The sequence below is a fragment of the Agelaius tricolor genome, unplaced genomic scaffold, assembly GCF_023055355.1.
Source record: "Agelaius tricolor isolate 1412-34295 unplaced genomic scaffold, bAgeTri1.0.p SCAF_2, whole genome shotgun sequence".
NCBI classification, from domain to species: domain Eukaryota; kingdom Metazoa; phylum Chordata; class Aves; order Passeriformes; family Icteridae; genus Agelaius; species Agelaius tricolor.
Window position 1 is genome coordinate 76164200 of NW_027269262.1, and position 21761 is coordinate 76185960.

Genomic DNA, 21761 nt, shown 5'->3' on the forward strand with positions numbered 1-21761 from the left:
GATGAGGTGCATAGGGTCATAAAGTTGCATATTAGCATTTTATCCAGTAACAGCATATTGTGCAATGGAGAAACCACCATTTATTTCAAAGTAAATTTAATAGGAGCTCTTTTGCATGAATTTATATAAATTTGTAACGACACGGTTATAAGAAGTTCCAGCTTCCTTAGATTTACATGCAGTGCTTAATGTCTAAAACCACTCCAAACAACTGGAGAAGGGAATTAGAGACTGAGCTTAGAAAACACCTCTGAGGGCATGCTGCCATTTTTTGGGGTTTTTTTTTTTTTGCAATATTTCCTCAGAAAAATGATTTGGCTGATGGAATTTCAGGACTGATTTGTGTTAAATTGTATGAGAAAGAATTTGCTGACAGGCCAAATGACATACAGCATATTACGCTCACAGAAGGATCAAGCATCAATTTTTAGTATTTCCAAAACAGTCTTTAAATTTTCATTGTCTATTAATGAAGTCTCTTACCCATGCATAATATCTTTCTTGCCATGCTTTCAATTTGTTAAGAAAATTAGAAAAATTGACTAGATAGGAAATAAGTAGAGAATTTTATATTATTTGTGTAGTGTTATTGGAGTATATGGGGTCTGTTTTAATTTTGTAAATGGGATGATATTTTTCTTTGCATATTTTAAAATTTTCTATCTGTAACTGATACCACTGTGTGTTTTATCTGCCAGTTTCTCAGGTAAAACTTATGAAGTGTACCAAATTCTTGCCTGTTTAAGGAATGCTCTAACAACATACTGAATATAATTTCCAACTATATCAGAGAGATAAAACATAGAGTACCTTGAAGATGTGAATCTTTAATACAGAATTTCTGTTCAACAGTAATTGAAAGGTATAACACAACTTCCAAGAAGCTCTGCAAGCTTGGAGCCCTATGCCCTGCACAGACTGTATGGCAAGGAACCCCTAACAGCCACCAACCACATGACCCAGCAGAAAGAAGAAATTTTCACAGGCGTTCTCTGGCTGTATTTCATTGAAAATGCAGGCACCCAAAGAGTCTTCCTTTCAGAAATCTGAGTCTGACAAACTGGCATTCTTTGGTTTTTGGGTTTTTTCCCCCCATCAAAAATTGCTGAGCTCACTCTAATCAGTGTGGAAGAGGGCTAAAAAAGTCTATAGTGTTATTTGTAGTTCGTGCACCTTTCTTATTTAGGAGTGAGAAAACAATACTTCACATTCTTTTTAGCATAAATGCACACTATTCTTATTTTGATGGACAGGTCAATGAACTGGGAAGCATGCTTTAAAATCTGAGCTATAGCTGTCTCTTATTTTGCTTTGTTGTTTATAATGTCAAATATTAATCTTTTAGATAAAAAATTTTCATCCCAAAAGTTTCATGTATATTTTTTGGGCAGTTTCAGTTCAAGTAGTACTGTTTTGCCAGGAATGAGATCAGGGAAAAGCTGTTTATGCTTAAATAAAACCACATAGCTCTATACAACTCCAGCTACCCCTGCACCCTGCTTTGGAGCACTTTGGTAGGATCAGTTGGTGATTTTAACTGTCCTGCACAGTGATCTGAAATATGGCTAGGTTATAAGACTCAGGAAAAATTTCAGCTGTGTGTGAGAATAAACCTTTTTTCTTCCTCTTTGTTTTAAAGTTTTAAAGAAAGCAGAAAAGAAAATCTGTTAAATATAGTGATTTTAAGCTAATGTCATTAATACAGAACAACACCACTCTGTAGCCCTTCTGTTTTGATTGAGTTTAAGATATAGTGCAATTGGATTGGGAAAAAAAATATTTATTTGTTTGTTTGGTTTTAGAACTCCAAAGTAAAAGCTTGAAAACTATTGACTTTGACCATGCTTTAGCAGAGGAAAACAGAGCAGGTCAGGAGTGTGGAGAGCTCACTCTGATGCATGGCTGCACGTGGGGACAGCAATTTTTGTCACACACAGGCAGTGAGGCAGTGTTGGGGTGGGACCCTGCCCTTCTCTACTGCAGAGAAGCAGCCTGGCTGTCACAGCAGCCAGCCCTTGCTACAGTGACAGGAGCAGGACACTGCTTCCATCACACACTGCAGCATCTTTTTATGCCCACAGCAGCTCATGTATTTTAATACAGCATCAAGTGTTGCTAATACCAATCTGATTCCTGACAGTAGGCAGAGAAAGAAGGTAATTTTTTTTTACAATTCCAATGTTTGTATTTGTGAAATTCCACAGAATTCACAGAAATTCACAGAATCACTAGGTTGGAAGAGACCTTCAAGATCATTGAGTCCAACCCAGCCCCAACATCTCAACTAAACCATGGCACTGAGTTTTCTTAAACACATCCAGGGATGGTGACTCCACCACCTCCCTGGGCAGGCTGGTCCAGAACTTTATCACCCTTTCTGTAAAAAACTTTTTCCTAATATCCAACCTATATTTCCCTTGATGCAGCTTGAGACTGTCCTCTGGTTCTGTCAGTTGCTGCCTGGTGAAAGAGACCAACCTTCATTTACTTCTCAACTAGGATTAGCTGCTTTTGGTCTCACACTTGTAAGCACACAGGCTGGCTGAGCTGGAAAACTTGAGTGGAATTTTCAAGTAACAGCAGATCCTAATCTTGGCTTGAAGGAAAGCCTTGGCGTGAGCTGATTTAATGAGATATTTATGTGAGCTGACTGAACCCTAAGTTTCCTATTCAATTATTATTTATGGAATCTCTGCCATTCTTTAAGTCTACAATATTTTCTGAATTGATGAGGAAAATATGCTACACTGAATATAACCATTTACTTTTTCTGACACTGACTAGAGTGATAGAACATTTTCTGTTTAGTACAACTATAGAATGTAGTTTCAACAATGCTAACTGCCTGGATTCAGAACATCAAGTGTGGATCACTTCTCCTGCAAAATATGGTATTGCTGATAGAGAGACTGATACCACAGCAGAGTCCCTGAAGTCACTCTCCAGAGGTGAGGTAAGACTGAACAAATTCCTGATCCAGGGCAGCACATGCCTCATGTTCAGTGGGATTCTGACAGCCCTGTTTAACTTTCCTGGCTGGAGAAGGTGGGACAGGTGGAGAGGGTCACAGCAGCTCACATGATGATTCCTCATGGAAACTGATATCCTAGTTATAGACTTCTCAGAAGAATGGCTGAGAAGACTCCTTCAAAATCTCAACTTCGTAAATGCTTTTGTGCTTAATTAAAACCTTTGGATTAAAAACTTAATAAATCTCAAAGTGGGTTAAATTTGTTGATTAAATTGCAAAAGTTATTTGAAAGATTATTCCAGAAACATACCGTTTTTTTCATAAAGGCTTAGTTTGATTGGTAGTTGCAGTTAAAAGCATGAAAAGTGAAATACTTGTTTAAAAACAGTTTTTTGTATTTACAAACTTGCAGGGAAAATGTATTTTTATTTACACAGTTTATATAAGCAGACAATTTTTTTGCACATTTCTTTCACTACACTCATATGATAAACACCAAATCCAGATTAAAGCTCCATAAAAATATATTTTGAAAAAGTTCTAGTATAAGCTAAGGTAGAATAATAAAAAATTGATAGATATGATTTACTGGAACAAATTTGTTCCAGACCAAGATATATTATTAATGTAATACTTCTAGAGCCCTAGAAAGTAAGACTTATTAATTAAAACAAAGGAACATCTGTAACTGCTTTATGGGGCCAAATGTCTCTGCAAGCTTATGCTCCTAGACTAATCAACAAACAGTATTTCCTACACAGAAATGAGAACTTGATCTGATGTTTTTGATGTTTCTTTTTTATTTTTAATAAGATGAAGTTAAAATCCTTTAGTTTTAGCCAGTTTGGGGCCATGATGGGTCCTTATTCTCACAAACATCAAAGACTTCAACTGTTCATTTTACAAGCAGTGAATTACTTTTTTTCAGTTCTTAAACAGAAAAAGAAATTTCTGCATATTCAGAAAATCAAATTAATTTTAATTCCTGGGGTAGTTACAAGGCTTCAGTTCCAAAATAGAATTTTTAGGTAGTAATTTTGCTTTTTTGTGTGTGTTTTTGTTTGTGTGCTTGGGTTTTTCTAATTATTTCTATGTTTGGTTAATGACAGCAACAGTTCTTTTGTTTCTGATTTGATGTCATTCCTTCTTCTCATTTGCTTTTTGGTGACCTTTGCTTTGTTCCTGCCTTTATGTTTAAGAGACACACAGTAAACAATCAAGAGCATTTGGGTGAGAAAAAGTTCCTTCTTGGCCAGAACAGCCTGCTGTCCTGAGATACCAAACAGCCAAAATCTGATGGGTCCACTGCCACAATGAAGTGGCAAGCTTAGATAGCTGAAAGTAAATAAAGGATGGGTGCATTGGAGCATAAAGTGTGCAGTTTCTGGCTTCTTTTAGCAGGATGATCTGCAGCAGGCAATGCCAAGCCAAGGCACACAATGCACTTATTTTCCCTTAGTGCAAACCAGTGCAAGTGTTCCCTTGTCAGAGCTCTCCTGCTTCTGGCAATTAGTTTCAATCAGAAGGAGTCCCTGCACAGGCAGGAGTTATTTCCCTGAGTCTATGTAACTGCTATTTCTGGCAGAGAAAAAGCAGCTGCTAAGCAGACAGACAAAACTCGCTAGACTTTGTTCTGCACTGCTCTGAACTGCTAGTTCTCAGATTGCTTCTGTGCACTGTCTTGGTTCTCTCATGCTGGTTCACATGGCAGGAGATCACAGTTCCACACAGGGAAGTGAAGCACAACATTTTGTTCTTTCTTACATTCTCAGTCTTCGACAGCACACACAGCAGCCAGATTATCTCTGTGCAGGGGGTAGGTGTATGCTCCAAACTCTGTTTTAGGACAAGAGTAATGCTCATCCCCTGCCTCTCCTGAAATGGAGACAATGTATTTCATAATGCAGAAAGATCAACTGAAGTTACACTGGCTGCTGTCTTGTCACTTCATCTTTGGAGGCTACTAGATATTCACTGCATAGAAGAACAGTGAACTGATGTAAGGCAGGTACTAACTTAAAAGCTATAGAAATATTAATCTTTCTCATGTAAATAAATAATTTAAATAGTAATATAAGTAAGGAACTTTATTCTGATTCCATGTAAATCAGCCATACCTCACATCTAGCAAAAGCTAAATGAGGTCATAATTATTACATTTCAATAGTTAGCAATATGCATTTAGCCATTTTACACTGTATTTCAAGGTGGAAAATAAAATCTTATTTCTCAGATTGTGCATAAAAGTGTATAAAAGTGGATTAATTTACAAAGGATTGATTTTCAATTAGGTCATTCTTAATCTCATGTATATATGTACATCTGAACACACACCACTTGTATTAACTTGAAATTATATTTCCTATTTGGCATGTAAAACTAAAATTGTCAACAATTTTGATGACCATGTCACAGCTATGACAAACAATTATCTCAATACAAAGAAGCATGAATGCATAGTTTTAATGTGTGTATTTTTTATAACCACTACTCTTTTGCACAGTTAATATGTTTCCTTATGTCACATTCCAAACTTTGGTCTTTTTTTTTTGTTATGCTCTTGGTCCTGACTATTCTGTCCACATTCTACTGCATCTTTATTTATCAGTACAGGTTTTGGTGCCATTTGATGAATCATGCTGACTGAGTCTGAATCTAAAGGTAGCAATGTCTTAGTAATAAGACTCTATATATACTCATGGTATTAAAAGCTATGACAATCTCAATCAGCCTAAAAACTAAACCCAACTCCCATGACTGAAATACTGGAAAGCAGAATTCTTCATTGCATGGAAGTGTGAGCTGATTTCTCTTGAAGATTTTTTCAGATTCGGAGACTAATTCCAACATATATAAAGGTCTTGTAATTCAGCTATGATAGATGCATCAGGTGTAAGAATTCAGAGTAAAGGAATCTATACAAATAACAAGTGAAATTCTAGCCCAGGAAAAATGAGCAAAACTTTCACTAAATTTATTAAGCTGTGATTTCAGAATTTCAGTTCTCCCAAAGCAAAATGAACTCTGATATTATCAGTTATTAAAGGTGTGAGTCTCTTTCCCTGTGAATATCTAAAACCACACAAGAGAACTGTATGTGTAGGGGTTTTTTTTTTGTCTTTTATTTTGTTTCATCTATCTACTACTAAGCATATGTAGTAGATTATGTTAGCATATGTTGTAGACTTACAGACATAGATAGTAAAACTTTGTCATAAATAATGATAGATTTTTATTGATTCATCCTAAGCAGAACCACAAATCTTTCCTAATTTCTTTAACTTATTATATTGTTACTGAAAAAAAAAACCAAAAACAACAACAACAGATACCTTGATACTTGCTAATACTCTCCTTTATATACAGAGTAAGTTTTTCAAGCTATTAGCTGCAGTCTATCAGTTTTCCCTCTCTAGGCTTCAACTGCCCCATGGCAGCTTTTCCCACTGTTTAATGCAATTCCATAGCAAACTCAGCCTCTGCATCTGAGTTTTGCTCTCCACAGGCTAATTCTTCAACAGAGACAGCGTTTTGTGTATCAAAACAAAAGGGCAGCTCTGATAAAGGTGCAGTGCCAGTGCTGATCCAGGCAGTAAGCACACACCCTGCTGCCCAGCTCCTCTGAGACACAGCAGAGCCTACACGTTTCATGGGCCTTTCTGCCCTTTAATCCTCCTGCCTGTGGCTTCTGGGATCCTGTTGAAGAAGCAGGACATGCCGCTGGTGTTCCAGAGCCTACAAAGTAAGGTCAGTTGAAACACTGATGTTGAGTTTGATGTCTGCAGTTACTGAGAATATTCAGTGCATCCTGAATGCAACTTCAGTTCAGGGGCAGGAATTTACCTCTGCAATTCATCCTCAGCGATAGGGACGAACAAGGCAGACCTCCCCCAAAATAATGAATGTTTAGTTTTGATACGTATTTTATTTATAAAATAATTTTGTCTGTCATGTAGGGATTCTTTGGTACTTACACAGTGCTTTTGATCCACCTTGTTGAGATTTTTTTCTCCATATTTAAAGGAATCAGAAATTTTAAGAAAAATATTGAGAATCTGTTACAATTAATGTTACCAGAAAATTAATTTTAAAGGAAGATACAGAATCCTAATTTGAGAAGTGTGACAGTTCACAGACTTGAGAGAATTTTTGTATGTGAAGAAAATATATTTGATATTTTATATAGTATTATATGCTGATCATAAACATTCCTCTAGTTACACATAGTATGCACTAAATACAGCAATAGCTTCCCCACTTTTAATTCAACACTTTCTGTAGTCAAAAAGAACAAGATTAATACTCGTGATTAATATTCTGAATTCTCAACACCATTGAAAGATGAACCTCGATAATATATTAAGTAGCTCAATTTCAGGAACAGTCAGGGGGTAGAAGAGTTCTTGTGTTCTTTCCCCGGGCTACCCCCACAGGGCAAATCACTACTTCAGCTGAAAGTAGCCACTTCACAAAAGTACAATCAAAATAGTCAGTGTTTGCATATATATATATATATTTACGTACACATTCTTGTCTCTTGGAGTTCGTTCTGTTGACTGACTTAATAAAGCATACAGTGTTGGAAATAATGGTTTGAGAGGAGGGTTGGCTTGCTTTCTTTTTTGCTTTGTGATGAAATTATTTTGAAAGTGAGTTTAAGGAAAAAAAAAATCTCCCAAAACAGTACTGCTAAATAAATTACAATTACATATGCAAATATGATTGGATTTGGCTGCAGAACTGAGTATCAAATTACACTGAAAATGGCTTTTCAAACTCGCAGCTACAAGTGTGCCCTCAGGCTGACCCCAGAGTCCTTTCATTTCAGCACAAAGCCATTACTTTGCTGTTAAGTGCCATCCATTACAAACCTAAGATCACATGCAATTACAATTACACGCTCACTTAGATGTGCAATTGCTCATTTTTACACGTGCAATATTGATACTGTCTTTAATAAATGTTTTCTGCTTTCCTGAATCATATCTAGTACAGAGAACAAGTGTGTCACTTTCTGCAATCTACAGCCTTTAGGAGCACAATCTGTATGTTAAAGAAAATTATTTTCCAGATGACTCTGGAAAATAATAATAATACTCATTATTATTATTATTATTATTATTATTATTATTATTACTATTACTATTACTATTACTATTACTATTACTATTATTATTTCATTAAATATAAAATTAATAATTAAAACTAATAATTATTATTATTAGTTCATCAAATAGAAAAAAAGTTAGTTTTGGGATTTTTTTTTTCCTTACATATAAGCATTTTGTTCACACAAAATATTTATATTTTGCAACATATACTAAGTCTCTCTTGGCTAGACCTTCATTGGCTCTTCAAATTAATTACTGTATATATCAGGTGTTTGAGAGAACACTGGATTATCATCATTTAAGAACATAAACAATACCAACCAAAGGAAATAGAAATTTTCAGTAGTGTAATTGCCAGCACCAGACAAAGTGGGAGACAAGTGATAAGCTAATGTATTTTCCACTTCCCGCAGTGGGAGGCACGATTCTCCCCGGGCACGGGCGAGGCTGCCGAGCAGAGCAGGTTGCTGGCATCTGGCGATTGCCAGCTCACATTGCAGCGTGCGGGGTGATAACTGCTCCTGCTGGCATGGGCAGCCTCGCAAAACAATGTTCCCATCTTCCCAGCAAGCTTTCAAAATACCTGGCACACTCCTTTTTTCACCCCGTATTTTTGTTCCTGCCCCTTCTCCTTGCCTTACAACCCAGCAGCAATCCAGTTTACAGCCCCTTTGAAAAACACATGTGAGGTTTTTTACTGTTTTGTTCATCCTTAGCATATTTAAATATGCAAAAATACTGGAAGAATTCCTATTGCTACATGTGTAGGTGATACCATTTCAATATGTCAAGAAGGATAGTGTCACTCTTGTGTAAATCTGGTTTGCAGCACCTGACACGCTTCTTTCAAAAAGCACAACAGCTCTATAAAAAAAACCATACCTTTATTTTAGTTGCCCCATTGACTTTCCCATCAGTAACAGTTCTGGAGTAACAGCCAGAGACATTTAATATTTATGGGCACTTACATATTAATAATTTATAATTAGTTCTTATGTAGCTAAGGGAATGGTTGATAAGAATAGGAGAGCAACTGTTTTACATGACAATCTTGCGAGAATGGATGGTGGGTCAGAAGAAACAGGACATGTCTGAGTATAAACCAATTCACTTGGGAGAAATTACTTTTAATCAGACCTTAAACAGCAGCAAATGGGTTAGTGAGTATGCAGATTGGTGCACCAGTGTCTGTAAAGAGAAGGCTGATAGGACATCATGCATGAACAGCTCAGGAAACCAACTGGAAGATGTGTTAGGAGAGAAGACTGTAGGAGTGTGACATCTGTATATAATAGCCACTATTTCAGGGACAGCTTCATCTCTGAATACCTAAGTTAATAAAATTCAGAGACTGTAGCAAAGCAGAGCCAATATACAACAAAACAGTCTTTATAAACTAGCCAGGTAAATCTTAACAGTGGATATTAATAGTTGCTTGTTATTTGTGTGATTATGTACTTGGCATTACCTTCCTATTCTGAACTTCTGGAGTTCTTAGTAGGTGATATGAAATACATATGGTAGAAAAAAAATCAGCAAAAACTTAAGGACTTTTAATTAAAATTGCAAATTTAAGTAAGGTGAAGTCTAGCAAACTAACATCAGGGAACTTCAGTGTGCTTCTCCGGTAGTGAGCAAGGTGTGTTCATTGCTACTGTTGATTACATGTTGTCAGCAAAAAAGGAGGAAAAACTCTGAATTTCCAAACCATACAGGATGCCATCACTTCTGTAACTGAGAAGCCAGAGGCCGTTCTCTCGTCCCTCCTGCCCCATGCCATGAGGGCAGCTTTCCAATTCACGGACAGCTTTCCAAGGCCTGCAAATTGCTCATTTCTTTCTCGATGAGGTTAGCTGTAGAGGCCTCACAGTTGTGTTCTAAAGTCACTTATTTCTTCCAATTACCACTGTGAGGCCCTGACATGACTGCGTTTGTGGGACAGAGGAGGAGGACACCTTTATCCATCTCCAGTCCTCTGAGCTCTAACCCCAGAGGGAGCTGGGCAGCAGCACCTCAGCCCGCCTCTCCCGCTCCTTGGCGGGGAGGGCCTCATAGGGCGGCCCCGCTGCCCTGAATCCCCAGGGGCGGCGGGAAGCGGTGGGAAGAGGCGGGAAGCGGCGGGAAGCGGTGGGAAGTGGCGGGAAGCGGCGCCGCAGCCCCGCGGAGCCCCGGCCGTGCCCGGCCCGCGGCGCGACGTTGAACGGCCCCGCCCGGCACGCGGCCGCGGCCGAGGCGCCGCGCGAAGGCCGCCCCGCCCGGCCGCGCTGAGGGACGGAGCGGGCTCAGCGGGACCACGGCCAGCGGCATCGCGGGGCAGGGGCGCTGCCGGCGGCTGGAGGTGGGCTGGGCATCCCCCGGCCCACGGCAGGGCACGGGGGCTGGGCAGGGGGCGAGGGGCCGGGCGGCGGTGGGGGCTTTTGTTTCTTTGTGAGGTTCCCAGTGCGGTGCCATTTCGGGCGAGAGGGGACGGTCAGTTTCCGGTTACCTGTGGGGATTTTTCACGAAAATAGCGTCAAATCCCCTTCACGCATTTAGGAAAAAAGCCTTCCAAACACTTGAGATGGGCTCTTGGGAAATGGCTGCCGTCAATGTCCAGGTTATTCATATGCTAAAAAAAAATCCTGGGTTCTACAGAACTGCTTCTAGGCCCGCTTGTTGGTGCCAGAAGGCTTCCCTTCTGCTGGGCAGGTCTCCCATGGGAATGGCCCCAGAGAAGCAGTGTGGCCTTGGAAGGGACAATTCTTGGAATGCCGCCCCTACTGCAGTAGTCTCTCATGGAAGCAGTTTATTTCTCACCTATTAAAACGACTCCTTCTCCACTTTCCTTGACACTGGTCAGAAAGAACACTCTATTAATTGAGCAGGTTGGGCTAGATAACTTGTTGAGATCATTTCCAGAGTCTTCCTGGGGGAGGGTGAGGGAAGAGTGACAAAATGTGTTTTGTTGTCCCCACAAAACTTGTTTTTATTGTGAGAACACTATGAAAAAATAGAGGTATGCTGCATTCTAGAAGCTAGGCAGCCTCTTTAACAAGTTTTCCTGTTTTTAAAAAGCATGCATATCATTTGTCATCAGGGCATGAAGGAAAACTTGCCTGTTTGTTGTGGGTTTTTTTCACTCTTGTTATGCAAATGTGTATAATTACTGCATTGCTCTCTGTGGAAATTCACTGTCTAGGATAAATGTGATTTATACAAGCATTCATAATTTGGGTAAAATCAAATATGTCATCCATATGTGTAGTCTTAGTTAATTCAGTTGCAGGAATTTTCATTGCTGCTTTTGACTATAGCTTTGAAGTCTCCCTTTTTTGAGATGAGCGGGTAGGAAAATCAGAGAACCAAACGAGATTTTTTTTCCCTGCTTTAGTTAAGTTGTTCTAATTAGACAGTAACCATGAAACAGTTTCTAGATCTGGTTCCAACTTCATGTGTTGGAAAATTATTTGACTGTGTTAGAAGGGTTCAAAAACTTATAATGTAGTAAATTCTCAGATGATTTTTAGTTTTCTTCCTGTAACATAAAGACCAAGTAAAGTTGTGAATGATACTGGGTCTAACAGCCTAGCTTCTCTTTTCCTGTTTTGTACTGAAAGTGGACAATGTAGTTGTAACCCTTGCAGTTGTGATTATTTCTTGAATTTTTTTGTTATAACAGTTATTCCCTTGTCTTGTAAACTTTCTTAGAGAAAAAAAAATCAGTATCATTTATATTGTGGCAGTTGCTCTTTCTGCTATTCTTTTTCTCTAAAAATGCTGAAATTCCTTCAAATCATAAAATCTCCCAGTTGACAAGAGATGGGAATGAGAGGGATATCCATTAGGATACAGATACTACAAATGAACATTTTCCAACTGATTGCTTACTTAAAGTGTGAGATTTTTCAGCCCAGCACCACCTTCGCAGTTTTTGATGCTTCTATAGTAGCTAAACTGAGTGGGAAGATACAAAACTGTATTAACTTAACTGAAGTAGCTATTAAAAAACAGTCCTCTAAGTTTATATAGATATGTAAGGAACTCGTGTGCAGACAACAGATTGTTAAGGGGTATGCTGATGCTAATTAATTAAAAACTGGTTGAACTAAAATGTTAGAAACTCCCTTATTTCCATCATGTCCTCCATCTCCTTTCTCCAAATGTGTACATAGACATACAGGGAAAGAATCTTCTTAAGAAGAAGCTAGGGTAGCTCAATTGGAAGGAAAAATGAGAGAAGTGTCTGATTCTGTTTTCATGCAAATTTTATCCAGCATGTTCAATCATCTAAAAAAATTGATGCATCAGACCTTTCTGCTTTTTCCTGCCCAGATATAATATTGCCTTGTCAAGTGCAACTAAGAAGGAGTAGGTAGATTGCTCTTCTTGTTTAACATCCATTTGTGAAACTGAATGCTAATGATTTCAGCTGCTTTTTTGAAGTGCGATGTTTCAAAATGTTACAGAAGCAAAAAAGTTTATTGGTAAATCCCTTCAGCCAGCACGACCTGTGCATCAACTGTCTTCTAAACAAGGTGAGTAGCCTGGCTAAGGTGCAGTTCACTTTACCAAAGTTTGGGTTATGTTTCGGGAAGTTACAAGGATGTGTAAGGTGTCTTGTTTTGTTTTGTTTTTAAATTACTTCATTAAACTACAGTGAGTAAATAGCTTGCTGTGTGTTGATCTTAGCACATCATTTCTGTGATAAAATCTGAATTTAAACTGTATTAGATTTATGCAGAGCTCTTTGGTACTGATCTTCTAGCTTGGCATCTGAAATGTCGCTTCAGAAAGCTGGATCAGGCTTCTCTGTTAAATTTGGATTTCTTGGGGTGGCTGATCCTACTATTGAAAACATAAAATACACATAATTTAGCAGATTATTTGGGTTTTATTGCAAGTATTGATGCCTCAGGTACAGTACACTGCACTGCATTGTTCTTATCTAGCTTTCATACAATTTCAAAACAAAAAACCCAAAAAACTTCCAGAAAAAAATCATGCAGTATTTATGTCAGGTGTGAATATTTTGATTTAAATTTTAAATTTCTATAGATTAAAGCCTAGCTATTGCAGTACTACAGTTGTTATTGTTAAGTTAGAAAGTTTTGGTGGCCAGAAAGTCATCAGCTGTGCTGATGTGGACTGCAGCTAAGTGACATCATAAATTTTTACTTTGTATGAAATTTATGGAAGAAACGGAAAAGGGGTCCTGTGGTCATGTGGAGCTTCTGAGTTGTGAATAAATGCCTGTATAACCTCTGTGCAGCAAGGAGTGTTCTTGGGGCAAGTATCACAAAATAAAACTGTGGTGTCTATTGAAATTATTTTTTCTTAATGTTTTATGCTCACCAGCATCACCCATTGCGTTAAACATTCGAACTGAATTACCCAGCAGCACTGAAGTATGTTTGCAGAGTAAGGTTAACTGGGTGAGTATTGAGGAAATATATAATTTTTTATAAATTGGAGGTCAGCTGATCTGTTATGGAACCAAATGAAAACTGTTTCCAGCTTGGAGTGTCCTTGACTCTGAATGTTTTAAAACAGCAGTGTCAGAACTGTTGAAAAGAATTATGAGTTTCAGGAATGCCTTTCCCTGGTATTTGCATGCACTAATAGCTGAAAAATGCAGCTTAGGAATTTAAGATTCTTACAAAAATCTGTGTGGCATTTCTTTAGTCTTCATTGAATTTAAGTCAGCTCTTTTAAACGTAGAGTATTCTGTCTTCACTTATGTGTAAATAATAAAATTAGAATTTTTTTTGTTGTTAGCATGTGTACAAATTCATTTGAGACAGCAAACATCATAAAACTTTATGCTTTATTGCTAGAAGTGCTTGACTTTGGACATGGTACAGATATGTTTTTCGGACTTGAAATTGGCTATAGCTGTTTGCTGGAAAATGAAGTTTGAAGTCTTCCAAATGGAATGCTTCATGTTTCATAGCCTGAATTTGACTTTCTAAAGATTCTGATTTGAATTTTTTTCAGAGTGTTGATAGATGGGGGTTTTTGTGAGAACAAATACCTGCTCCTTAGTTTTTACTTTATTTTTTTATTATTTTAGAAGAGTTTTAGTAATCCAGTAGGTGTTCTTTATTTTGTTAAGCTTGTGCAAGCTGCTTTTGACTTTAAATTTTTTTTTAAAAAATCAAGGTCTTGGGAGCCTATCTTTGATCCAACACAGGGAAATGAACACTTAGCCTTGTCTCTTGAGCAGTAATTACTGAAGAGAACAAACTACTCCCTTTTAAATAAGCCTTTGGTCATCAGTGCTGTAATATTTAGTTTCATCAGTATTTAGCTACATGTAGCTGCACTTTGCCTTTGTTTGATATAGGTATAGCTGTATTTTTTATATATTTTTTTAATTTTTTCTTTAATGTAGCATATGGATAAGACTTTTCAATAATACTTTTAACCATCTCCTTTCTGCTAAATGAAAGAATCCAAGTCCATCCTTTGGTCTTTAAGAAAAGTTCTTCCTGCTGTTATTATTCCCAAATGTAGCAGCTTGTGGCTGCATTCTAGGTGGGATGATAGAAAAGGAAGGGTTAATTGTGTTCTTTTTAAAGACTAACAATTGAACTGTAAAGTTCTGTATAAAAATATCTCTCAAATATGTTCATCTGTATTGTCTTATTCCTTTATTGTATGTAATCAAAAGTAACATTCTACAGGTTCAAATTAAACTGTACTACAACTGTTACTTTTACCTAAGAAACATGTATCCTTGTTTTAATATGCTTAAAGGAAATAAGCTTCATAACTTTCCTTCCTATCTTAGTCATCTGAAATGACTGAAGTGAAGATCTTAACTCAAACTATGATGCTCTGTCAACCAAAGCAACATGAATCAGGAGAAAAAAAAGGTAAAATACTGCATGTGGAGCTGTGTCAGGATTTTATTTTCTGGAAAAAGGCCAACTGAACTTTGAAGTGATATGGGCTGTACTTTATTTTTTCTGATCAGCCAGTGCATTGATAGTTTGGAGAGCAGAGTGAAACTTTTCTGCTTTTCACATAGCACTCTAGAGAAAGTATAAAAATTCACCATAAGTGAGGTAAAGAACTTCCCTGGTAGAGCTGCTTGCATATAGGGATATAACTCTTAAAAAACCCCAAACAAACCCAACAAAACAAACAAACAAAAAACTGCAGCCAACCCCCTGTAAAAACAGACCCCAAACATAAAAAAATTCTTCACACTAAATCTTGAGTTTATATAGATTGCTTGTGTGTGTAGAAGTACAGATTTGAGTTGCATCCTTTAGCCTGCTGCAGGGCTCAGTTGTGGCACACAGACTACTGAATGTAAACAAGTTGAGAACTCAGCATTTTGGCTTCCTTGTCCTGCTCTTACTACAGTGGTTCTGAAATAATAGCGTTTGGGTGGTTAGATATGAATTAATTTTTTTATGATTAATCCTGGTCTATTTGTTTCTGTGTCAGTACTGTCCTTAAAGTTTGCTCCTCATGCTTTTCTCTCTGTACTGCCTGCCACTGTACTCATAGAGAAATGGTAGTTGGTAACCAAGTCAAATTTTTGCTCCTTTTTTTTTTTTTTTATTAAGGGATAATCTCAGATTTCAAATGCTTTCTCACAGTACTTCCCTGCCCTGCTTCCTACCTAATTCTTCATTTCTAAACATGTTACAGAAACTGCATCAGTGACCCAGGTTAGGTCACCAGTTCATTGAGACAATTTCATTTGTCTGTGTCTGCCTGTAATCAGGCATCCATCTGTAATTTCCAGTCCTTAAGTAATCTCTGAAGATGTAGTTTGTTCTTTTGCTATTTGTACTCAAAATTTGAAAGAATTCTATTAGATTTTAATGAGGCCTTCATATTTTTGTCAGTCTGAGGTTACCATCTCTCAGGTTCTTGAGCATTAGTTTGGTTCTGACTTGAAAATAAGTCTTCCATGTATCTTTATAAAGCTCAGGTTCATTTCTTCTATTTTTGATCTTGATAAATAGAAGAGAGCCCTGGTTTTTGGTTTCTGGTTAGATTACAGACTTGTCAAGTTCTGTCTGTTTAGTGATTTCTTTCTGATCCTTTATCATCGATTCTGCTTGTGGTGAGTAGAGATTGTTTTGTTCTACAAGATCTTAAACAGCTTCTCATCAGATCCTGATCTCTTGTATAATCCAACCCTTTGGATCGTTTTCAGTGGTTACTTGCTCTGTGATGCCTCTCTGAGTCTGCTGCACAATTCTCCCTATTGTCAAACTTTTTCTCACACTTGTTTTCAAAGGGCTTTTGTTTGTTTGCTGATAGTTGTAATCTTTTCCTTCTGAGTTACACAACTTTAGAGGTCTACTATTCAGCTACTTCTTACACATAAGTCTTTTGTTTTCTTCATTTTTTTTACTTGCACAGTAAAATTTCTTCTAGAGCTCTGTTTATGTTCAGCTGTACTTTAAGTTCCAGATAATAATTTCTATTTAATATCTCTTCAGTGGTACTGTGCTTTCAATCATCTGTCTCAGCAGTTCTTAAGTGCAGCATGGTGTTTTCATGGGCCTGCTTCTTGAGCTTTTCCAGGTCTCTCTGGATGGTATCCTTCCTTCAGGTGTGCCAACTGCACCACTCAGTTTGGTGTTACCTGCAAATTTGCTGAGGGTGCCATTGATCCCACTGTCTGTCATTGCTGAAGATACTCAATAGAATTGGTCCCAATATGGAACCCTGAGGGATACCATTCATCACTCACTGATCTACATCCAGACATGCCCACTACTCTTTGGATTATAGGATGGTGTGGGTTGTAGGGGACTAAAAAGTCATCAAGTTCTAACCCCCTGCTATGAGTGGGGGCCCCTGCCAGGAGACCATGTTACTCAAAGCCCCACCCAGCATGATGATGAGCACTCCCTGGGATGGGGTATCCATAACTTCTCTGTGCAGCCTTTTCCAGTGCCTCACCATCCTTACAGTAAAGAATTTTGTTCTCCTGTCTAACCTAAACCTACTGTCCCTCAGCTTAAGGCCATTCCCCCTTTTCCTATCACTACATGCCTCTGAAAAGTCCCTCTGTAGCCTTCTTGTAGGCCCCCATTAGGTACTGGAAGGCTGTCCCAAAGTATCCCAAGAGACTTCTCCAGGCTGAACATCTCCAACTACCCAAGCCTGTCTTCATAGGAGAGGTGTTCCAACCCTGTGATCAGCTTAGGGACTCTCCTCTGCACTTGTTCCAACATGAGATCAGATGCAGCTGTCCAACCAGTTCCTCATCCAGTGAACAGTCCCCCAATCTAATCCACATCTCTCCAATTTAGAGAGAAGGATGTTGTGGGGGATTGTGTTAAAGGCCTTACAGAAGTCATAATCTTCATAGGTTTTTAATCAAAGGGAGGTAAAAAGAAGACAGAAGTTTTCAAGTATGCTTGTATTCTTTAAACTGTTTTTTTTTCAAAGTTACCCACATGCCCTCCCTTAGGTTCACCAGTTACTGCATCATTTGTGTTCAAAGGCAGGAAAAGATTTGTGTCATTGTTGATATCAGCTTCTCTCTTTTCAACATCCCGCAGTCTGAGAAGGAAAAACTGTTGGTCATCAGGTGACAGTGTAACAATCTTGCAGGAAGCCCATTATTTCTAAAGCAATATGCTTCTTTGTCATCAAGGACCAGAGATAAGGTTTGTTCTTTGTTTGCCTAATTCCTTTCCTCTTGTTTCTGCTCTTGTTTGAGAATATCAGCTTAAATACAGACATTGCTAGATATATTGTATCCAAAGCTATGCCATAGTAGACATAGTGCTATAAACTCAAATGAGAAACCTACATGTTCTGAGCAAAGGCTCTGACACTTGTTGATCCAACATAATCCCTCAAAAGTATTTCACTGCTATTAATCTGTTTGCCATTTTACGTGCAGCAGATCTTTTCATTCCTTTTAGGTGTTGAAAGACATTTAACTTATTAGCTTCAAGAAAAGAGACACCCTATTTTTGTTATCTGTCACTTAGAAATAGGTGCCACTTTGGAGTGAGTTATAAACAGATTTCCTTGTGGGTTTCAAGACCAGTTTATGGTGTTTCTGCTAATTGGAACAAGATACAGGGAGTCTGTCTGTTGTAAGGTTGGAATCACCTTTTTTCTTCTTTTGTGTTGATTTACTGTGTCAGTTTGATGCAGGTAAAGTGAAATGCTCTATAATTTACTTCAGAATTTCCTGATGCAAGATATGACCTAAATTACTTCTGTTTTTAAAACTGATTTTTATATTCCACGTGTAGCATTTCTACTATTATATAAGTTACAAAATAATTTTTCTGAATTTCCAATCTTAATTCCTTAAACAAGAATGTTATACTTAGTGATTTTGTATATTCACAGAAAGGATCCAATACAGCAGAGATTTCCTTCTGAAGCTTTCAAATGTTTCTCTCTCTCAGAAGAAACCAGAGTTTCTTCCTGATCATCCAATTGTACTTGAAAAGCCAGTAAGTGCATTCTTTTGTGGTAAATGAAGTTATAAAATCATCATGGAAGTTTTGATAAACCATTTGACAGGAAACACCTTCAAAATGGCCTGTCAAATTGGCAAAACCTTCAAGGGCAGATTGAGCAATTCAACACAACTTTTGTATGTAACTTCTGCAGTTGATATTTGACATCTTACCCTGGGTATTACCCTATAAAGGGAAAGAGTTTTAAATTTGCTTTCAGGAAAAAATCAGGTATGTTTCCATGTTTTCAAAATAGAAGAGAACAATCTTGATAAATTTCCAGCTTGGTAAAAATCTTAATCCACTGTTTGAGTTATTCATGCATCAGCGTCCACCACAAAACCATTAATGAGCTCATTGCAGTTTGTATTATCATTATCTTTGGTCTTTGGTTTTGGGGAGAAATTAATAGAAATGAATGTGAAGGATATCCATGTGTGCTACCTTAATGTTTGTGATGAAATAATCATCAAAAACTTCATATGCTAGGAGAAAACATCTACTGGATTACATTCTGGACCCCAAGTGTGGGAAAATCTGTGTAAACATCATATCAAATTAGGCTACATAACTAGGCTGCTTTTGAGACCATTGGGATGTAGTTCTGCTAGAAATAGGATTCCTATTATGGAAAAGTATGTCCACATGGTTAGTTTGTTGGCCACATTTGGAGGTATTTTTAAACTTTAAAAATTTCTGTACTTTGAAAAAACAAAAATTAACTAATATATGACCATAATCACCTTTCCCTGATCTTACTTTTTGTATCTTTCTATTTACCCTCAAGATGAAAGCTTTGTTTGTTTGAAAATCTGCTTTCAGATTCAGAAGTCTCAACTCTTTAATTTCCTAACTTTCCCCCCTCTCCCACCACCTGGGTTTCTAAGAGTGACAAATTTTGATAATCTGTGTGCTTTCAGATGTTTACATTCCTAGGAAAAGGAGGGTCCCTATACAGAAATCAGTGAGATCACCTAGTTCAGCCAAAATTCCGGGCTATTGGTTGACCATGTCATCTGTTTTTCTGCACAGAAACCAGAGGAATTGATGAGATGCTTGTGTAAATCAAATAATTGATGCTTAAAAGTGGCAGAAGGTGTCCTACAAATAAATTTCTAATGACAGACAATCCTACAGTGTCAGTGAGCTTGTATTTTTGAGCAGGTGGTTTTCAACAGTTTGCTGCTGAACTGAGTATTCAGACAGTTCATGCCTCTAAGACTTTACTAGTTCTGAATTTTTGAAGCCACTGCTGAAGTGTGTGCCCATTTATGAAAAAAGTAAAAGTAAAAGTTGTGTTGTCAGATGAAGAAAACTTCCTAGAATGACTTGTAGAAGGAAGATACAGTTGTTACAGTCGGTGGACTGTGGACTGCATTTGTCCCAAAGGACACTGGGGTTTTTTTCAGATATGGGGATCTGGGCTACCAATACATAGCTCAGCATTCAAACAGATGTTAGTACTGTTAGTGCTTGACACCCAATAGGAAACTTTAAGTTGAAGTCTCTATGATTAATGAAAATAGAACTGTTTGCTATAATAAAAAAAAATTCAAATTGTGAAATGTATGTGGAGTGAAAAAGAGTTACAAGCAGACTGAAATGAAAACTTTAAGTGATCTGTTATAATGGAAGTAATTTGAGGGTTGGTTTGTCTCACAGGTAAAGAACAAACCTTTCATTGACATCTGCAAGAAGTGACATGTTGTTTGGAAGATCCAAAGTCTGTCACTGAGGGACCTACATTTGATGTAGGTCTTCAAGATTTTTGAAGGTACTTGGGTGCCTGCAGATGGAAGTACGACCCTGTGAAACCTATGAAAATGCCTGTTTCTTCCTGTAATTGCCTGAATGCTTTAAGAGACAAACCTTTAATTTGTAATGCCTGAAATGGCAATATGATTAAAGTGAAAATAAATAATTTTGCATATTGGTGTGGCAGAATTTTGTCATTGAATTGTTTGTGTTATGTAGCCAGATATGTTGCCTGACCATAAATTCCAAATAAATTCTTCACTTGGACTTTTTGATTGCTCCTAACTCCCTTCCTCAGAAGTAAAGATGGAACAACTACTGCCTGTGTCAAATCTCAGATGTCTTAGGGTATCTACTCCTCTAGTAGTAGAGAGATTTTTTAGTTTTTTTTTTTTGACAAAACTTGACTTGCTTCTTCTTAATTTGAAATCTTCATCTTGACACAAGATATTCTTTAATATCTTGTGGATACCCATACCTTTTTTCAAGGTATGAAGTCTCTTATTAGTAGTAATTTCACTAACAAGAGACATTTTCTCTCATCCTGCATCAGAACAGGAGATCTGCATATGCATTGTATTCCTTAAAGTTCTTTGTAAATAATTGTTCAGTGTTCTTGACTTTGAAAAGTGAAAGTAATAGGGAAAACTGAGGAACAAGACAGATTTTAATCCTATGTCTCATATGGGTAAATGGATGTACCAGTGTAGAGTTAATTCTCTCTTTTTTCCTTCAATGAGTCTGGTATCCAATACTGAAGTGGAAGGCAGTAGTTCAAGTACTTCCTGAAAGCATCCATCAGTTGACAGGCATCAATAATAAATATTTTGTATGAATATAATTAACTTATAAATGTCTATTTAGACCCATAATAATATCATTTGGGTACTGCAGGCAATTTTTTACCCTCTGTCACAAATGTTAACGAAAGCTAAATGAGGATGTGTTAAATGGCAATTGCAGTAATGCAAAAACCTGTCAAGTTGCACTGGATCGCCACTGGATTTCTTTTCCTGAATGATGCAAATAAATCTTTTTGTTGGTTAGTTTTTAATCACTGGGAGTTTCTTAGAGTGAGTCATGTGGATCTGTTTTCCCAATATGTTGGGGAATATTTCCCGACGGTTTCTGTGTGTAGCTCTCAAAACTCCTAAGTGAAACTTCTCAAACTTCTTCTTGTGTATGATTCAGTGGTTTTTTACTAGTATATATACAAAGGTGAGTAACTCTTATAAGGATATAGGACCTGCTACAACTTTTTTTACCCTTCCAGCACCTAATTGACATGAAGTTCTAAAGCAGGTGATTGTAAGAATGATTTTAATACATTTTTCCCAGTGAAAAGAAAAAATGTCACAAACCTTAGTGTAGTATGTAATTTTTAGGGTTTTTCCCTGATTCTGTGTCAGATGTCACTATTTCCTTTATTGGTAGGTCAGTAGTGACAAACCCCATGCTATATAGTAGCTTAACATCTTGGCATAGTAA

General features: G+C 37.5%; 1 protein-coding gene across 1 annotated transcript; it reads left to right on the forward strand.

Annotated features, from left to right (window-relative positions):
• The first annotated feature begins 12508 nt into the window (after window positions 1–12508).
• On the forward strand, window positions 12509–20972 carry CUNH8orf88 (chromosome unknown C8orf88 homolog). Its single transcript, XM_071449431.1, has 5 exons — window positions 12509–12596; window positions 13417–13493; window positions 14852–14936; window positions 18406–18512; window positions 20181–20972. Exons 1-5 carry the CDS (start codon window positions 12509–12511, stop codon window positions 20217–20219), a joined length of 396 nt encoding a protein of 131 aa, XP_071305532.1. The 3' UTR covers window positions 20220–20972.
• The last annotated feature ends 789 nt before the right edge of the window (window positions 20973–21761 follow it).

Bases quoted from the DNA above. Each gene is read 5' to 3' on its own strand.
- CUNH8orf88 (XM_071449431.1), top strand. From the start codon at position 12,509: ATGTTTCAAAATGTTACAGAAGCAAAAAAGTTTATTGGTAAATCCCTT. The intron at 14,937-18,405 runs GTAAAATACTGC...GTATATTCACAG, and splicing joins TGAATCAGGAGAAAAAAAAG to AAAGGATCCAATACAGCAGA. The intron at 18,513-20,180 runs GTAAGTGCATTC...TTTGTCTCACAG, and splicing joins CAATTGTACTTGAAAAGCCA to GTAAAGAACAAACCTTTCAT.